Below are 19,591 nucleotides of genomic sequence, written 5' to 3'. Positions count from 1 at the left end.
ATTTGCATGATCTCATGAATAAATAGTCTGTCAGCTCACTGTTGAGTGGTGGAGATAGCTTTCTGGTGGCACAAGAAAAGTCCTCCTTGCCTCTGAATTGTAACGTTGGAGATTGAACATTGAAATACCTCCCCCTTGTGGTAAAAGTGTGAATTGTCAAGAGGAGTGGAACCGCGCGTTTCTCAGACATTCAGTGCACCATTACGTGGGTTGCAGTTTAGCGGGTACGTTATTCTCGTCAAGATCATATTTACAGCCAGATCACCTTATATCAACCAAAGGTCTTAAAAATTGAACGTTGCTTGTGAATAATAGATGGTATCGAAAATCGACTAATCGAATTCATTCATATGAAGACCTCTTTAGAATTTAAGACATATATTTTCAAAGCAATTTTATTTAATCTTTTTAGTTTATTTTCAACCTATAATGTAATGTATGCATTGAATAATAGTAAACTATTAATAATCATTGCTATCAAAAACGGTATTACAGGGTTATTGTTAAACTTTTTATTTTATTTTTAATGTAACTAATATATTTGAGAGAATAACAGGAAAAGAAGTTCACATCCCGAAAGTAGTGAATTGTTTTTTTGGTATATTTGTCTATTTTTATAATTATATTTGTGTGAATGTATTATTTATTTGACTTCATCCAGACAGAGGTTAGCTTCAAATATACATATATTCGGTTAAAAATTATATCACAATGTTTTAAGAATTCAATCCATTACGAGGAAGAGCACAATTGTTAAAGCACATTTTTCTAAAATAATATCAGCCCCCCCCTCCCTCCCCCATTTATGCTTAATTAATGCATTGAATATTCAGACAGTTGAATTGATAGAGGCATTGGGAGTGTTAGTTTTCCACATGTATCCTACTTTTATGAGGTCCTATTTTCGATATATTATTTTATGTCATAGCATGCCCTACAGCGTCAACAATATGGGTTGTTGAGTACTTATATCATGAGTACATCTATCGACACTGTTTTGGGGCCAAATCTGTTCGTAAATGAAACGTGCATAGATAACCCATACCGGTTTGAAACTACAGTAATCTATTTCAGTGCTGTTGTGTCTAACTGATAGGACTTCAGATCATGTAGTTTCGATCAGGACCCACTAGATGGAGTGTCGACCTGCTTTAATGTGCGGAGGGAATTAATTTGAAGTAGGCACCGAAATATATTTACATTTGTGAACGACTCATCTTTGGCATTCAAATAAGCGAAAAACAATCCCGCCGTCATTAAAAACCTTAACACTAACATGCTTTTCTTGATAATAGTAGTTTACAAATTATATTTGTATTAACAAATAAATTGTCATTTGACTTAATGGTTTTCAAAATATTTGTTGAATGTAGGCATGTTTAATTAATACGTCATCAATTCTGACTAATATAAATTAAATCAATAGCTCCATAAATCAACCAAACACTTTAATTTCGTTATTAGATTATCCTGTCAGCTGTATCCTTTTTTACTTATATTGCTATAATTTCAGTTCATGTCAATGACATTTCAAGACTTCTACAATCATCCTTTCTACTGTCATGCTGAACGACCAATCCAGACCACTATTTATGCCGTCACCGCCTGTAAATTTGGCAGCTTCACAATTGATGAAAAACTATAAACCGAATGAAAAAACAATGACGACTTCTTAAATGACAGAATACCTCTAGCATAGTAAACTGCATGCATGTATTATAGCCGACTAGTTGCCCAGACACTTGGTTCAGCAGTTTTTTGTTGTTGTTTTTTCTTGACGTTTTTTTATTTCCACAACTGGGAAATGATTATGATTTTCTCATGTTGGAATCTGAACTTTCATGAGAAGATTACCTTAGTATCATGTTTTATTCTAAGAAAATAGGCTTTAGCAACATTTATCGTTGTGTTATAGACCTAACATTACTTTGGTGTTTTTGTTTCCATGTTTTCCGCAGGCCTATTTTTCAATTCTAGACACCTTTATTCACAGTTCATTCACAGGTAGACCTACATTTCAACAAAAATATAATGCTGAAATCACTTACCATATATGGTAGCCTTATAGTAGGCTATTTTAAGATTCTGGATTTCATTTTTGCACATAATCCATCCAAATGAATTATTTCCATATATAGCTGTGTGTGTGTAAGCAGTATGAGTGGTGTACCTTTACCTCAAAGCAGAATTTATATTTACTGATTTAGCCTAAAAGTTGTCACGATGGATACGGTGTTTGTCTTGCCCGCCATGGGTGATTTAAGGTTAGATTTGCCTGTAATGTCCATCACACAACAACAACAAACAGTCTAATCGCCATTTAGCGTAAAGTTTATCTTTCAGTGACGCGTTTGCAGCAGGTGGTCAAACGTATTTTTTAAATGTTTGTGTTGAAACCGTCAAGTTTAGATTTTCACACCTCGTTTGTATAAATCTATTGTGCATTCTCATCCCTGTCGTTTTACAAACTTAGAGAAACGGTGGTTTCTTGTAAGTACCGAGGAAGGTGATACATATCAACCTACATCAATACTTTTCCAGCATTGAACGAAGACAAGTTTTTCAATATCTATTTTAGGCTGTGACCATAGCCTTCGAATGTCGTGATTTTGGGGCAGTGTCAATGTGTTTTAGTCATGAGTTATTCTTCAAGAAATAGTGTCATGGAGAATCGCCTAGGACCGCTGAACTTTTACTGCACTGTTCCAACACAGTAACGCAAACTACAACAAAAAAACATGCTTATTACGAAGATCATTAACTATTTTAATCAACGCTGGATCAAGTTAAGTCACATGCTTGGTTGGATTGATCTGCCAGTTTTGAAATGGCCAACGACTCTTTATATACTGTATCTATTCAAGTTTGCACCCACTCTCTTTTGATATCCTTTTCAGAGCAGATAGATTTCAGAACAAATCTTCGGAGCTCCGAAAATAACTGTTCTGGTAGCCCACATCGGACAGTTGCCGACAATGTTGGTGACAATGGGTAGGCTACATACATATGTGTAGGCACTTCTTCATCTTTAATCTCTTTTCGCAAACGCGCATATGACAGTCAAATGACTTGCAATATTTCACTTCAAGAATAGCCCTTTGATGTATCTTAGTTTATGATCCTCCAAATTTGCTTTACCTTGCACTCCCAGATGCTTTCGGAGAGAGGGGCAGTACAGACGCCATAGACCATAATGTAGTTTTGTGGCGTTCCAACTCATCCTTTAAAGTTCCGATGTCTAATAAGCTTGAAAACCTATTTACATATTCGACTTGATCGTTCCAGTATTTGCTATTGATAAGATGTTGTAACTGCGCACAGCCCCCTGCCGCTTCTTGCTTGGGCATAGTACAGTATATTGGCAGCCCTGGCATGGTTGCTGGGGCTTTGGGCATTTTTTGTGTGCAGAACTTGGCATAAAATACTATAAAGGCGTCTCGAGCCACCATGTCAACGGGTTTTTGTTAAGAACTGGATCGATCTTACCATATAAAACAAGTAGCAATGCAAAGCATGATATGCTCATTCCACTGGTTTCATTTGGAAGTAGAATACATGTATACTAATTATACATTTACGCATAACTTTGCCTTTACAGCACCGACCCTTCCGCTTGATTTTTTTGCGGTAGGTTAATTAATAGTCTACATAAACCACGTTATATGTGACTGTAAGTATTGAGAATTGTGGATAGGCCTAAAGCATGCCCGCGCACCCTTCAACGCTGTTTGTGAGCCACCCAATCCTTGTCCAGTCCGTGCATACAACTCAGATGTATTGTGAACTCTTTGCGGAACGTTTGACAACGTTGACAAGTTGGTAATTTCTCAGTTGTATCTGAAATGAATAATGTGATTTAAATGAGACAGTTTCGAGCACAAAATATCAAACTTGAGTAAAAACACAATTAATATTGGCATTCAGTTGATGGATGATTTTTTTCAGGGCACCTTAACATTCAGCCTGACTTTGATTTAACAGGAGATCTCGTTTGAAGTCTAATATGTAACGTATGCTTATTAGCCAAAAAAATAAATAATTTACTGAATCAGTTATATTTAACTTGATAGTCACTTTGATTGAACGATTCTAGTGTTCTTATGACAGATATGACATGGCTGTTGTAAGATGAGAAGCGGCAAACGTGCAGTGTAACCAGCGAACGTTCCTCTGTGGCGAATAGCGACACTAAAAGTAGTGGCCGTTTTGACACTTCATGCGAACCTGTATGATTGTTGGGTGCAGGCGCACAACTTGCACCATAACAGAATATATATACCCTCTGAGCCAGGAGAAAACGCTTGACGATGACGTCACACCGTGTCAATCAGCGACAAACATGTTTTAATTTCCAAAAATGTTTAAAATTGTATTATTAAATAAAAACTTGTCTGGATTTGATTAGATGCTCAATATCTGAGTTTACATCGTATGCCTATGTTGGGCTGCTTGTCTTTTTGATATTTTGTTTGTTTTTCGTTGGACCAGATTTTTTTTACACTGAATTCAAGAGTGAAGAGGCAGGTGGTTCCCACCTACACAACTGCATTCATTAGTTGGCCCTGAAATGGAACTTGATCAAGCACGATAGGGAATTGACCCTTACCAAACATTGCTTGTAGGTCTGCAATTGACCATTAAGAAGTCATTTGGAAAATTAGGCAGTTGGCTTAGGACGATTTATGGAACATAATTGGGCACGCTGTTCGAGCCTGCCTCGTTGAAATCAACGTTACAGAAGGTTATAGTGTAGGCTGGACTATGTTCAGCACGTCCCAATACACAACATGCGTTTTGACATACATGAGTCAGCATCCGTGGGAACAATCGCCCCTCATTTCTCAAAATAATGTTCTTCAATAGTAGGCTTTGACCTCAGAGGGACACTCGTTGGATTTGCATGGAATGTCACCTCTGGTCGCGCAAACAGGCTACTTCATATAACCTATAACAAGCAAACACCACATTGTCGTTTAGAAATTGAGTTTATTTGGCTATTTGAGGAAATAATCAACACCACCATTTCGTATCATGTCCAATGTCAAATGTATAGCTCACCTACGGAATATCAGCTCTATGGGCTACAGTTTCAGAATACTCTTTCACGCAATATATATAACTGCAGTCAACCGCAAGGGCAAAATCAACACGGGAATAAATGCACCCCACCAACGGTTCAATCCTGTATGAACACGTATACATCGAATATAGCCTAACAATACAGTCCCACGTTAGGCACAAATAGAATGTAGAAGCGTTCAATACGAATATTTTATGACATGATGATGCATGCCTTCTAAATCAATACGACCCCTCCGTACACTATGGTTGACCTTTTACGATATCTCCATGGGGACGCAGTAGAAAATCCGCTGAAAAGATTTGGTGTTAATTTTTGTCGACCAGCCATAAACGTGCACCTTCAGTGGAGTTCGCAGATCCTCATTGTAATAGTATAATATTGCTTAGATGTCCAGCATTGCAACAATGCTCTGGTGCTAAAGGTTTAAGCAGTAATAATGCACTAGACTAGTACCAAAAGGCTACGGTTTTTCGATCGCAATAGGCGCCGCGGCGTTCCTCCCTCTGTCCCATGCGCGCCGTAAACGTATAGGAAGGGCTGAGAGAGTGCGGTATGCAGCAATATATAGGTGAAAAAAATGTAGGTTTTCCATGCGGGAGCTAAACGCAGACTGTGTGGTCTGACTGGCACGCGACTCCGGCTCGTTTGCCAGTATGTGACTCCTCGAGGGGAGGACATGGTGAGTGAGAAGTGGCGTTCCGTTGCCGCCCGTGTCCTGCGTGGTTACTATGCAAAGCGATTGCGGAAATTAAAAAAAAGTGGGACTCGCTCAATCGATTGCAACTTCTGCACAAAGTCTAACAAACCAAGCTGAGATAGGCAGAGTGTGTGTCGCGAGCCAGTCAGCTTTGCCAAGCTTGGACCGCAGTCAAATATCAAGGAGTAAAGAAGGCTCACTGCTATATATTTTTCTTTTTGGGATTAATACAAGAACCGTTTCCCCTTGTGCTTTATCATACTTATTTCTTCGGTGTAAAATGCACACAACGGCAGCAAGTTAATACCTTTTGAATTAAACATAAGACTACAACAAAAGGTGGCTGAAAATGAAGCACTTCGTCTCATCAGTCTAAAGTTTTTCACGTAACACGTTACATTGCAATGGTACGTGCAAACACCTCTTACCATCTCTTTTTACCCTGATAAGTTATAGACGTGCATGTGGCGTGTATGACCTGTACACAGGTTAAAATGTCGGTCTTGGCTTTTGTACAGGGATTTGAGAATAGTCCGTATCAATCGGATCTCTTTTGCCAGCGAGGATATGACATGATGATGAAACAATGCGGATATCTTTATCGCCAAATAACTTTGGTATTGGAACAAAACAGAACAGAGCCTGCATTCTCCGCGTTGCCTTCTGACAAAAGGGCATCGTAGTGACCAGATTGAGAAAAGCATTGTTTCGTTATGTGGTAACTAGTTGTTCTGCAGAGTAAACGAGCGATTGCAGAAAAACGCTTTCTCGACAAAATCCTTGTGACATGAGTTTTGTCCAATAAGATGGATGCTGGGCTTCAAATCCTGGAGTTTAGTCCAATCAGAGGACGGAGCTCTAGCATTGCACGGAGGACATGGATACCGGAAGGCTGGCCAAATACCGATAGCAAGTTAGCCTATTGCCCTATTCTCAATAGAGGTTCTATGCGCTGCAACATGAGAAAATACAGTGCACGTCTCCTGAATTTATTGTCCGGCCAAGCACATGAACTATATGGGTAGACCATTTTCCCTATTCCGCCCTATTATTGAGTTGCGCAATAGCGTGTGGCTTGTATTTACTCCTAGACAATTATTGAAATTACTTGAGCAACATTTTATTTACAATGTTGAGCAACACATGATCTATAGTCCATATAGTGAATAATCACTTCAGTTGGGTATAGGTTAACGATTGTCCCATTCGTTGTGAGTGCTTTCAGGAATTGAAGCAGCCTATGCTACAATATTATATTATTAGGCTATGCTGTAATAACAATAACCTAGAAGCAAAAGCAGTTGCAAGTCCACCTTTAGCCTTGACGGTATGTCAATGAAACTTTAGACTGTGAAGAAGCATGCATCTGGTGTTGCTGAATCTCGCTGTCTTGGTGCAGGTGTGTGTGTATATAGTGGTCAGATGTAGCTGCGTAGCAGAACCACACACTCCACTTGTGGTCGCTTCCCTGGCCATTTCCTAGAGGGCGCACAACTGACTTCTCCCTCTGGCCAGAAGTTGTTCACTGAAAACAAATTCGAGCAGCCCATACAGAATCAGTGGCCCAGGAGTGTGTGGGTGACTCATGTCGGGCCAATCTGATATTTGAACAGAAATCCGTCAAAATACTAAGTCACACCAATGTTGGACGCCTCCAGGCGTACTGTAGGCTAATTATGCTATAGGCAAGTCCTGTTTAAATGTGTTTAAGTGTATAGGTTTTACTTTTGTTTAAACCACTTAATTAATGGGTGTGTCTTTATTGCCATTATTTCGATTAATATTAACCCTTACTTGTCTGCAAGGGCAGGTGAAGCACCAAAAAGGCTACCAATGCTAACCTTGGGCATTTGAGATGTATAGGCTATACAACAATAGTAGCCTAATTTAGGAGTATGACATATTGTAAAATGTTGCTCAGTAATTTGATATAGGCGCTATACCGAAGTTATTACGCATGCTTTACGCATGTATTTTTCACTATTGCCAAGTATACCTTTTGTTTGAGGCTTTTTGGGGAGGTTTTGTCCACGTGATATTTAATTTGAATTCTTTGTCTAGACGGTAATGATTGAAACTCAATGCATTAAGTTTCAAGTATGCAGTGATCGGTAGAGCGTGCGTAAATGCTGGAGTTGCACGATGCTTTGGTTTTGGATAATAGGCCTGTCGGTGTTAGGAGGGCACCATCATGCTTACATAATGACATGTGAGTTAGGAAAATGATTGGTAATCTTGTCTCTCGAATGGCCCTCGCTCGTTTATATTATATAATTATCTGGGGAGATACTTGGTTTTGGGTTATGTAAAGTTGAATGCACTTCATTGAATTGTTAAGATTCTGCTCTCGTTGTTCCACCCCTCATATGAAATGTGTTGTGCAAATTGACATAAATTGGCTCATATGCCATGAACAGATAGATAGGTCATGCATTGATTTGCATGTAATGTATGTCAATTATCATCCGCAATAACAGTACGCCAATACCAATAGGCTAAAATCCTAGTGATAGCTTAATAATAACAATGTATAATAATACAAATATGTATAATTATAACTTGTTGTAAATATGGATAGGTGTCGAAAAATAATATGGAATACCCAACAGCCTGTTACTTTGTCCGACGAATTTAAAAGTTAAGCATTTGTTCAAAAGGGGCGGTATATCCCTTATATAGTGCGTGGTGATCTCTTGAGCTCACTCTTCACCGCCATACGCTGTCTAATTTGCGTTAAACATCATATAAGAACATTTATTTAGCAGTGTTGGTGTGGCAGTTTTGCGCGAGCCCTGCTCTTGATTGAAATTGATAGGTTTGCGTTGTTTGAAAAGCCATTTCATTCCGGGGCTAATGGGTTCAAGTAGACAGGATAAGGCAGCCTATAATTTGAAAATGTAAATATATATATATATGATATATTTCTGTCCTACATGTTCATTGCATTTATGTTGGTCTTATTACTTCACTTAAACCGTGTATACTTTGGGAGCTATGCTGAGAGGGGAGTACAAGAGTTTGTCCTTCAGGCACTGTGGACAAAAGTGAACTGTATGTATCTGTATGGAACTCGGTGCAGGCGGTTGTGGCTCCTGTCGCCGTAGACAGGACAGACGCAACACGGATTCACTTTATCGTCTGCTGTTAGAGATAATTTTCTAAACGGAAACCAGCTGTCGGGCTTCAGCGACAAGCAATTGTTTGGGTGTTCTGGGATATTATCACCTTCATTAACTACCGCACCCTCCTTGTTCGTAAATCCGACAGACTCATTTCGGAGTTCGCTCCACCGTGAAGCCAGCCGCACCACATGCCTTCAATGCTTTCGGTTGTTGCGAGCTTTGTTTTGTCTCTTCGAGAAACCGGAGTGAATGGGAGAACTCATATCGAGTTCAGAAGAACGAACGTCTGACAATCAGCATTTTTTTGTAATGGTATTAGTATGAGAACAAGATTAGCACTGTCCGAAGATGACTTATTTTCTTCCTATTTCCCGTGATTTTTAACCTCTCCGCTGCAGCCAGTCTGCCTTTGGACTTTTCTTTTATTGTTGAATATGCCTCTGGTGAAAGTTTTGGGTTATCCAACGAAGAGACTGCTCTACGGCTTTTACTGCACTGTACAATAGATGCGTGCGGAAAGTGGAAGCAGTGTAACTCGAGGCGGGGTTAAAGTTCAGCTCTATGGGGTGGTGAAGCCTTGGTTGCAGTTCGCAGAGTTGGAAATGTGAAAGCAAGAAGCAGGCTTTATTTTTCCCTCTCTCTCCCTTCTGTCTCTCCTTTTTTTCCCTTTCTTTTCAAAACACGGACACAGCCATCACGGACACAGCCATCACGCATACACGGGCAAACACGGACACACACCCACACATAATTCACACATACACACACACTCACTCACACACCATCACACACATAAACACGCAGACCCGTTCGTGTAACTCAAACACACACACATACATACACCCTCCACATCCAAGATTAGATACAACAGATATGTATTCTCCGCTATGCCTAACACAGGTAAGTGAGCCTTTCGTCTGTCTTTAACCATTTTTTGTTGCATTAATGCTTTCTTCCTCAGGGACAGGGCGAAATGGACTGACGTTGCTCAAGACAAACTGTGTGCAGTAGCATTCCTGGTTTGTCAGAGCCATCTAAACTAAGTAACACATGGCGGATCTCCTACATATGTACATATATATATGCATGTCTATTTTAGTTCATATTAGACCTATATCGATGTCGAGCGCGCTTTTACGTGGACTACTTTTTGAGTTCCAATCCTAAAATGAAGATGGCCTTTCCTATAAGTTGCATGTGCATTTTATCGTCTTCCCACATATTTGATATGAATGAATGCACAAAATGTTTTTACAAAAGGTGGCAACATCATTTTCCAATGATCCTCTGGACGGCTTCCTCTAGGTCTCTACACTTGGGAGTCATTAACATGCATGCAATTGTCACTTTGTATGAATTACTGCTAAAACGCGATATTTAAAAGGCTGCATTTTGCTGGGTCTAACTTGTATCCCAAAAGTTTCAAACTTAGAATCAGTGTTGTAAGCGTTCGATTTTTAGCTTGTTCTTTGGCAGCAGTAACTTTTATGAATTTAAAATGTTGCTGTGTGTCTTTACACCTCTTCCACTGAATCGAGTCGCCGCCACTCTCGGGCATTGAACTTTGTCATGATCAATGTGCACCGGGAAAGCACAAGTTAGGACATTACACGTTTCAAGGCTACTGTTATATATCGTTGGATATTTTTGTGTGTGTTTGTTTTGCGCACTACGGCTATGACTGACATGAAGCATGCTCAATAACTAAGATTATCTTTTAGACTTACTAAAAACTTTCTGCTCCCGAAGATTGATAGGTTTTCTCGGATTTGATTCTTGTTCGAGTTTGATTACCCGAAATATGGTGTTTTGTAGACCTAATCAAAAGGTGGTCGAGGTGGGAACGTTACATAGGTTGAATAGCTTGTTAAATGGTCCGTTGCATATCCATGTGGTTGGTGTTTAAATCCATTATCGGCTTACCTAAAATGTATTTTAAAAATTATGTATCAAATGTGTCATGATACAGTTTTGGGTTTGTTTAAGATTTGACAAGATGTATTTGTTTTTGAAATTGATTTATTATTGACCACCAACAGGCATATTGGCCTCGTCTCATGTCAGTTGTATTTAACTATCAACACAATTTACATTTTAAATTATCTTAAAATAAGATTATGATTTTTCCCTAAGTTGATTTCATGTTTTCATATATTTTTATTTTTATTTTTGGGATATACTTTTTCCCCCCAAACATTTTGTCACTATGACCACGTTATTGATTGTAAATTTATGTAAATGACAAACACCTGACTTGATATCAATGATGGGTTCTCCTCCTGGACTTGCCAACCTTTACAATGGAAGACCATTTCAAAACCAATACTGCTCCAATACCTCTAGTGCCAAGCATAACTAATAAGTCCTGAATATTTATCTAGAATTATTTTATAAGAATGTACAGTGTATATTTGAGGCAAGACCGAAATGGGCCTAAAGGAGAACTGAAACCTGATATTAGTTGGACACAAACTTGAGTAGGGACATTTAGAGAAATGGCTCGCTTGAGTATGTAAAATATTAATTCATACACATTTTGCCTGGATATGTTTTTTAATTTCTTAAAATGAGACTGTGAATTCACATGCAATACAATTCATCTCAACTGTATAAAGCAGAATCTGCACTAATTGGCTAATTAAGTATACGTATTCAGAGTTGAATGATATACAAAGATACTTTGTGTGTGTGTGTGTTACCCTCTTATCCATTCAGTTAGGGCAAAAACTGTTTCATCAAGTCTAAAATCTTTTAAGTCAAGATCACTCCATAATCAAAGGCTTTCGATTGATTCAATTATATTTGGCTTTTTTGGGGGGAGGAGGGGGATCATGTACAAGACAGGCAAGCCTAAATAACTTCCATATGTTTTGTTCACTGCAAAGGATAAAATATGTAACCTAGAATTGAAAATTGAAGATTTGCATTCTTTGTGCATTTACAGAAAAAATATTGATAATTCCCCGAATTTGCCTTTGCATCCTGTCTTTGAGGCACATGGTACCGTTTTGTGTCGTCGTGGAGGAGATTGCAGGGAACGAAACAGTAGTGCACATTGCATGGGTTTGGGAAAACACTTACAAGTACACATGCCCCTTACGGCCTACGTGAGGCTGTTTGAGTCCGCTGCAACTTTGTAAAAGCAGGAAGATATGCCTTTTGTGGAAATTGCTCCAATTTGATTAACAATGGTGAGGCGTCCGCTCTGTTTAAGTACGTTTACTGTTGTGGGCAGGAAGAGAGGCGAGAGTAAACTCGGTCGACACACTGTCATAATTGCCTCTGTGTTGTGGTGTGGGGTAGCGTGGGTGTCAATAGGAGGAGATTACCAACATTGCTTTTCTAAATTATAGTTATTCATGAGTTGTTGCTTACAGGCCTGTTCTTTGTAAACATTAGATTTGTCACCAAGGTGTACAGAAAATGAAAACAAACTTCACAGCTGGAGGTTTCGTACTTAACCATTCTCCTGACACGCTTTTAGTAATGACTATACTCCTTTCTAGGGTTTTGTTAATGGAATTGCAATGAATGATATATATTGAAATGTGGCCTACATAAAATAGTTGTGTCACGTGTACGTTTTTTGTGTGTGTGTGTGTCATTAATGTTGTGAAGAAGCAAAAAAAACAAATATAGACTATGCAGGTATTGTTCAAATGGCCCGGAGACAGGGGAGAACTATATTATATACAGAAACCACAAATAACAATGCATAATTTCAGCCATTGAGGAGTGATATTTCATAGCACATTGGCTGAAGTTACTCCAAGTGTCGCTGAAGGCAGTTGGAGAAGCCATTTACTGGATTTTACCCAAGCTCAAACAATACAATTTCCATGCCTATGAGGCAAGGGCGTGAAAGTATTTTTGAAATTCGAGGAATAGTGTGGCGTCATTGTATTTGGTTGTATTATATTTGAATTCAGCTGTATTCTAGATGATTATTCCTGCGTTTGTGCTCGCAAACTTGTGTTAGTACATGTATTAGTGACCACATGCCAGTCAGAGGTTTCCGCACGTGTCAAGATTTGTTCAGCGTTCTTTTATCTCTGAATAAGTTGAGTACATTTTGCGTGGCCGGGTTGGTAAGATGGCCTGAGGTGAAGCCAAGGCCCGCCCTGGGTCTCCAAATGGGCCTCATATCAGAAACATGTCTCCTTGTACTCCGACCAGTCACTACATCACTGCCAACCTCTACTGAGAGTGTTTGGGAAATGAAAATATGTCCCTGTTGTAAAATTGCAAATTGGAGTGGTGGTTTGTCATTGTTTATTTCATTTGATTGGATTTGATTGGTGCTTTTAAAAATATAACGGTTAGTTCTGTGCCTAGCCTAGCTTGCCCTCTGTAGGACACAGTCCAGACAAACTATGTACTCTACTCACTGTATATATGCATGTAAACACTCGGCCTAGAAGAGCTGCATATCTGCTCTGGTGCTTAATGTAGCATACTGTTTTATAGCATGATCTAGTGTGACACACTTGTACAAAATTGAAGCTGAGTATTTGGATTTGGCACACTTACTAGTTTTAGTTCAAATGTTGTATCCGTATGCCCTGAGGTATTTGTTTTATATAAAAGGCAAAGATTTTATTATCTCATTTGGTTATAAACGCTTTTAGTACATATTCATGATTTTTTTTACAACCAGGTATTTTAAAGGAGGAGGCACCTTTCATCTCTTTGGTAACTCTGTTCTGTTTCTTTTTATATACTGTAATTATTGAAAATGTCCGTAAAATGGGTACAGACTAACGCTTCAATAGATTTAATGGCAGTGGTCATTAATCCATGGAAATGTCTTTGTCCCTCAAAAATATTCTAGTGAGTTTTCAGATGCGAGACTCGTTTAAATAGGAAAGTGTTGTTCTGAGGTTGTTTTGCCTTGTTCCGTTGGCGTTGCTTCGTTTAGCTGTAGTGTCGTGCTGTAACATTTCCACTGCCTGTTTCAGGCCAGATTATGAGAGGGAGCAGATTCTCAGGCGAAAGCTCCAGTGTGTGACTGCTAGTAGCAGGTGTAACCAACCAAAATTGGGACTGATCCACAACATGCCATCTATCCACATTCTTGCTGTAATAGCTGTACAGGGAGCTGTCCCTGGTGAAAGCCCACAGAATATACCAGTCTTGGAACCGTTTCAGAGCGAAACGTTTGTGCCTGTACATATTGCATGCATGTGTGTGTGTCTCTTTGTGTGTGTATGTGCGCACGTATATTATATGTTTGCATGGCGAACAGTTAAAAATAGACTTTCAGCTTTCCCGCTCGGCTGTTGCTTTTTTCTCTGTCCTCTCTGGCAGACCCCCACAGACCCACATTCTTGCCAAAGAGCCAAGACACGGCCTAGACAGGCCTTATTTCACACTGCTCCCTCCGTACGGCCTAGAGAAACTCCGCCATTAGCCCGCTCTGCTAATGCTAATGGCACGGGCCCAAGTGCTGCAAATAAAAATGACATAAATACTCATAAATATAAATGTGTGTGTGTAGTGCATATTATTCTGAAATGGACAATGTTTGTTCTCTGAAAAGTCCCGCCTGGAATGATATTTGATCTAATAGTAGTACTGTATGTTCTTCTGTGCAATTCCTTGATTGCCAAGTATTGCAAATGAGTCGATGAGTGTTTACTGAAGGCACGTCTGATTTCACAAGATTAATTGTAATGACCGCTTTTGGTCTTTTTATTTTGATGGATTCTGTACTTTGTTTCCACAAAAAGTGTTGTACTATCAATGTGTTGCCACCAAATCATTCATCATTTCCCCCTCCCCCCCTGTGTTCCTCTCTACCACAGGATGAATTCCATCCTTTCATCGAAGCTCTGCTGCCCCACGTGCGAGCGTTTGCCTACACATGGTTCAACCTGCAGGCCCGCAAGAGAAAGTACTTCAAGAAGCACGAGAAGCGCATGTCTAAGGAAGAGGAGCGCGCGGTGAAGGACGAGCTGCTCAGCGAGAAGCCCGAGGTCAAGCAGAAGTGGGCATCGCGCCTTCTGGCCAAGCTCCGCAAGGACATCCGGCCTGAGTTCCGGGAGGATTTTGTGCTCACCGTCACCGGGAAGAAGCCCCCGTGCTGCGTGCTGTCCAACCCTGACCAGAAGGGTAAGATGAGGAGGATCGACTGCCTGCGTCAGGCAGACAAAGTCTGGAGGTTGGACCTGGTCATGGTCATTTTATTCAAAGGTATTCCCCTCGAAAGTACTGATGGCGAAAGGCTGGTAAAGTCCCCACAGTGCTCGAACCCAGGGCTGTGTGTGCAGCCTCATCACATTGGAGTTTCTGTGAAGGAGCTCGACCTCTACTTGGCCTACTTTGTGCACGCAGGTAAAGTCCCTCTTTTTGTTTCTCAACTCTCTATAAACACGTCAACATTTGTTTGAAATTGGAGTCACATAAATGTTGACCTCACTCTGTTTAGTGATAGGACATGGAATGTGGGATAATGTTGTACAGTGAATCAAAGACAAAAACACTCGGATGGGTTTCAAGGGTCTAGTCAATCTTGTCACTGAGCGCATGCCAATGTACTGTATATGCAGAACCAGTCAAAAGTTTGGGCACATCTACTCATTCAAGGGTTTCTCTTTATTTTGACTATTTTCTACAGTAACCAAAAAAGTGTAAAACAAATCAAAATATATTTGATATTTTAGAGCCTTCAAAGTAGCCACCCTTTGCCTTGATGACAGCTTCGCACACTCTTTGCATTCTCTCAACCAGCTTCACCTGGAATGCTTCTCCAACAGTCTTGAAGGAGTTCCCACATATGGTGAGCACTTACTGGCTGCTTCAGTCCAACTCATCCCAAACCATCTCAATTGGGTTGAGATCGGGTGATTGTGGAGGCCAGGTCATCTGACGCAACACTCCATCAATCTCCTTTGTGGTTAAATAGCCCTTACACAGCCTGGAGATGTGTTGGGTCATTGTTCTGTTGAAAAACAAATGATATTCCCACTAAGCGCAAACCAGATGGGATGGCGTATCGATACAGAATGCTGCGGTTGCCATGCTGGTTAAGTGTGCCTTCAATTCGAAATAAATCACAGACCCTGTCACCAGCAAAGCACCATCACACCTCCTCCTCCATGCTTCACAGTGGGAACCGCACATGCAGAAATAATCCGTTCACCTACTCTGCATCTCAGAAAGACACAGCGGTTTGAACCAAAAATCTCAAATTTGGACTCATCAGACCAAAGGACAGATTTTCACCGGTCTAATGTCCATTGCTCGTGTTTCTTGACCCAAGCAAGTCTCTTCTTCTCATTGGTGTCCTTTAGTAGTGGTTTCTTTGCAGAAATTCGACGATAAAGGCCTGATTTACGTAGTTTCCTCTGAACAGATGTTGAGATGTGTCTGTTACTTGAACTCTGAAGCATTTTATTTGGGCTGCAATTTCTGAGGCTGGTAACTCTAATGACCTTATCCTCTGTATCAGAGGTAACTCTGGGTCTTCCTTTCCTGTGGCGGTCCTCATGAGAGCCAGTTTCATCATAGAGCTTGATGGTTTTTGTAACTGCACTTGAAGAAACTTTAAAAGTTCTTGAAATGTTCTGTATTGACTGACCTTCATGTCTTAAAGTAGTGATGGACTGTCATTTATTTTTGCTTATTTGAGCTGTTCTTGCCATAAAATGAACTTTTACCAAATAGGGCTATCTTCTGTATATCACCCCTACCTTGTCACAACACAACTGATTGGCTCAAATGCATTAAGAAGCAAAGAAATTCCACAAATTAACAAGGCACACCTGTTAATTGAAATGCATTCCAAGTGACTACCTCATGAAACTGGTTGAGAGAATGCCAAGAGTCTGCAAAGCTGTCATCAAGGCAAAGGGTGGCTACTTTGAAGAATCTCAAATATAAAATATATTTTAATTTGTGTAACACTTTTTTTGGTTACGACATGATTCCATATGTTGTTTCATAGTTTTGATGTCTTCGCTATTATTCTACCATGTAGAAAATAGTACAAATAAAGAAAAACCCAGCAATGGGTAGGTGTGTCCAAAATTTTGACTCATACTGTAGTTGGCATCAAGAATCACTCTTTCAACGAACAATCACAGGCCACTCACCAAGTATTCACCCAACCAAAATAAAGTTACATTTCCTTTTTTTAGGACTTGCCCCCAGCAAACCCAACACTGCACCGCACAGCACCTTTCCGTCTCTGTATGTAGACACAAATGTTATCTGTAGCAGACACCCATGATTTCATCAGTGGTCAATAAAGCAGTAGTCTGGGAAAAGCGGGACAACTCTGCCAAATTCCTCGCACTGGCCCGTCCCTGCGCTGTTTTAAGATGGGCCAGATTTAGGGGAAGCTCGCACTGCGAGACGACAGAGTCAGTTGCCTAAAAAAAAACAATTATCTCCATCACGATTGCTCAGCACGATTTCTATTTCAGACTAATTCAACATGGGCTGCGGTTGGGGTGAGATATCACTTGAATTATTTTCCTGTTTTCTGTGCGCAACAGTGTAGTAGCATATTCATATAGGTGTTTGGCAGTGGAATGAAAAACTTGGCATGGAGCAATTTTTTTAGTTTTTAGAGCTTCTGAACTTCTTGTAAATTAGGAAGCCGTCTTATAAATACACAAGAAAATGAACTATTTGGTAAATATAAAAACCTCCACATGATATCAAATTTAGGGCTGTATATTTTATTTCTTTCCTGTAAATAATTAATGTATTCGAAAGCTTTGATTAAAACGTAGAAAATACATCATAATTAATTAACTAATGAATTGGACATGGTTTTATGTTTTTCCCCTTGAGCTGAATCCTAATCTAGAATTTTTGTTGTTGTTGCAATTTAACAAAATATTCTTGATGCCTTTCCACAGTTTGGAAAATCTTGTGTACGTTTTCACCATGATATTAGTAGTGCTTGTTCGATGAAAACTCACCCTGAGAGTGAAGTCCAGTGTAAATAACCAATAGAGAAATTGTTAATTGGCAAGAGGCAGCAGGGGCTCGTTCCTCCACTGGCAGCAACACAAACACCAGCTATCACGGTTTGGAGAGAGCTCTGTTCCACCAGGCAAACCGAGCACCTTAATTACAACCATTTCCTCTGTACAACAAAAGGTTTTGCTGAAGCCTAAGTGAGCTAGGCATGATATGTGCCCACATTGACAATCTTATTGCGACATATTTTTGTAGACTGTTTTCATAGCTTTTGTACGTTTTTTTTGTTGTTGTAGATTTTTACATTAACAGCACTGCAATCTCAGTTCAAAATGTTGAGGAAGGTTATGTAGTGATTTTGGCCAATCTGAATAAAAACGTGTGTGATTCAAATGAGCCTATAGGGTCGGTTACCTTGAGAGCTGTGCAGTACTACGATTTAGTCTGGCTGGAATGGGAGCTCATTTTAGCTTGGGCCAGTCACAAATGTATCGGCCTTTAGAGGGTTTTTGTCAAAATAAGGCATGATGGGCCTCATTATGAATTCCACAACCAGCTTAGTCAACGATGTTATAATTGGACAGAAATAAATCCCCCGATTAGCAATATGCTAAGTTCATAAAAAACAAAACCATTTTTAGACGAGACACTGACCCTCATTTCAATGTTTTGGGAGACAGTATACTTACTATATGCTCGTCTCAAATAAAAGTTGCTGATGCCCATTGTGGCTAAAATGTTATCCCCCCCCGCTGCCAAATCCTGAGTTTTGATGTTTTGTAAGCCTATTCATGGGCGCTTTGCTCCCGCCAGCATTCTTATAGCTGAAGTTAGATTTTTCTTCTTCTTCACCGGGCTTGATTGTGAATGAGGTGTCAGCGAGTGAACAAGAGGGAGAAGAAAGAGACAGAATGCCCACAGAGCATGGAGGTCTGCCTAGAGTGGAGTTAAGTCCGCAGTGTGCTCGCTGGCTCCTTCGTCTCCTCGTCCCACAGGATCGGGTTTCTTCCTCGGTCTCATTTAAAGCAGTGGAGCATTTCTGAAGCGCTGTTGATTAAAAGCCATCTGAAGAGAGGCTGACCTCATGCACGGATGCCGAAGTTGAGGTTTCTGAGGACAGCTGAAGTCCGTAATTAAATGTATCCCCCATTGCTGCAAGGGCAAAGGGTGGTAGAAGAGGACTTGTCCCCCCCGTGCTAACACTATCCTGCCACCAACCTATTTAACAGCAAACATAGTAGAGCACTTTTATTATCTGGGTGTCACAATTCTCAAAAACAACTCTTGTGAAACTTATTGCCGACTGTATGTACTTGCAGAGTTTACAATTTAATTTGCCTTTAATTATCTGTCTTTAGGCTTACTGGTTGGTGAATTATTTTGCAATCTGTTAAATTCTTGGGAGAGTTTTATGATGTAGTGCCACATGCCTAACCCTACTTAGTTGTGAGTGTGTGTGTGTGTGTGTGTGGAGGGGGGGGGGGGGCCCTGGCATATCAGTCTTTAACCAGGGCTTTCCCAGCGTTGTTCAACAGTCACAAGCTAGCATCGTTTGTCATCTTTAGGAACAATGTGGTGTCAGAGGGCGGGCCCCCCTTTTGACTCCAGAGCAGGCAGCGTGGCCAGGGCTAATTTAGGGCTCGCTCTCCCCCGGCAACGGGTGTCACTATCACAGGAGCACTCAACACGTGAGAGAGGTCATGGCTTAAGATGTTAGAGTTTTGACCCTATCTTCTAGGCGTTTGACCCCCCTCGTTA

General features: G+C 40.2%; 1 protein-coding gene across 9 annotated transcripts in view; it reads left to right on the top strand.

Moving 5' to 3' along the window:
- The window catches only part of LOC110524078 (nuclear factor 1 A-type), a 175,573-nt gene that overhangs the window by 33,023 nt on the left and 122,959 nt on the right, over positions 1 to 19,591 (top strand). For 6 of the 9 annotated variants that reach the window (XM_036977883.1, XM_036977881.1, XM_036977880.1 and 3 more), the window contains exon 2: positions 14,707 to 15,235. In XM_036977883.1, coding sequence (XP_036833778.1) covers positions 14,707 to 15,235 — 529 coding nt within the window. Of the gene's footprint in view, positions 1 to 5,811; positions 6,188 to 8,502; positions 9,803 to 14,706; positions 15,236 to 19,591 lie in introns of those variants that run through there. The other 3 variants (XM_036977886.1, XM_036977889.1, XM_036977887.1) reach the window with 2 other exon arrangements.

This window comes from Oncorhynchus mykiss, chromosome 5 (genome assembly GCF_013265735.2).
Source record: "Oncorhynchus mykiss isolate Arlee chromosome 5, USDA_OmykA_1.1, whole genome shotgun sequence".
Taxonomy (NCBI): domain Eukaryota; kingdom Metazoa; phylum Chordata; class Actinopteri; order Salmoniformes; family Salmonidae; genus Oncorhynchus; species Oncorhynchus mykiss.
This window is presented reverse-complemented; position numbering and strand designations above follow the sequence as displayed.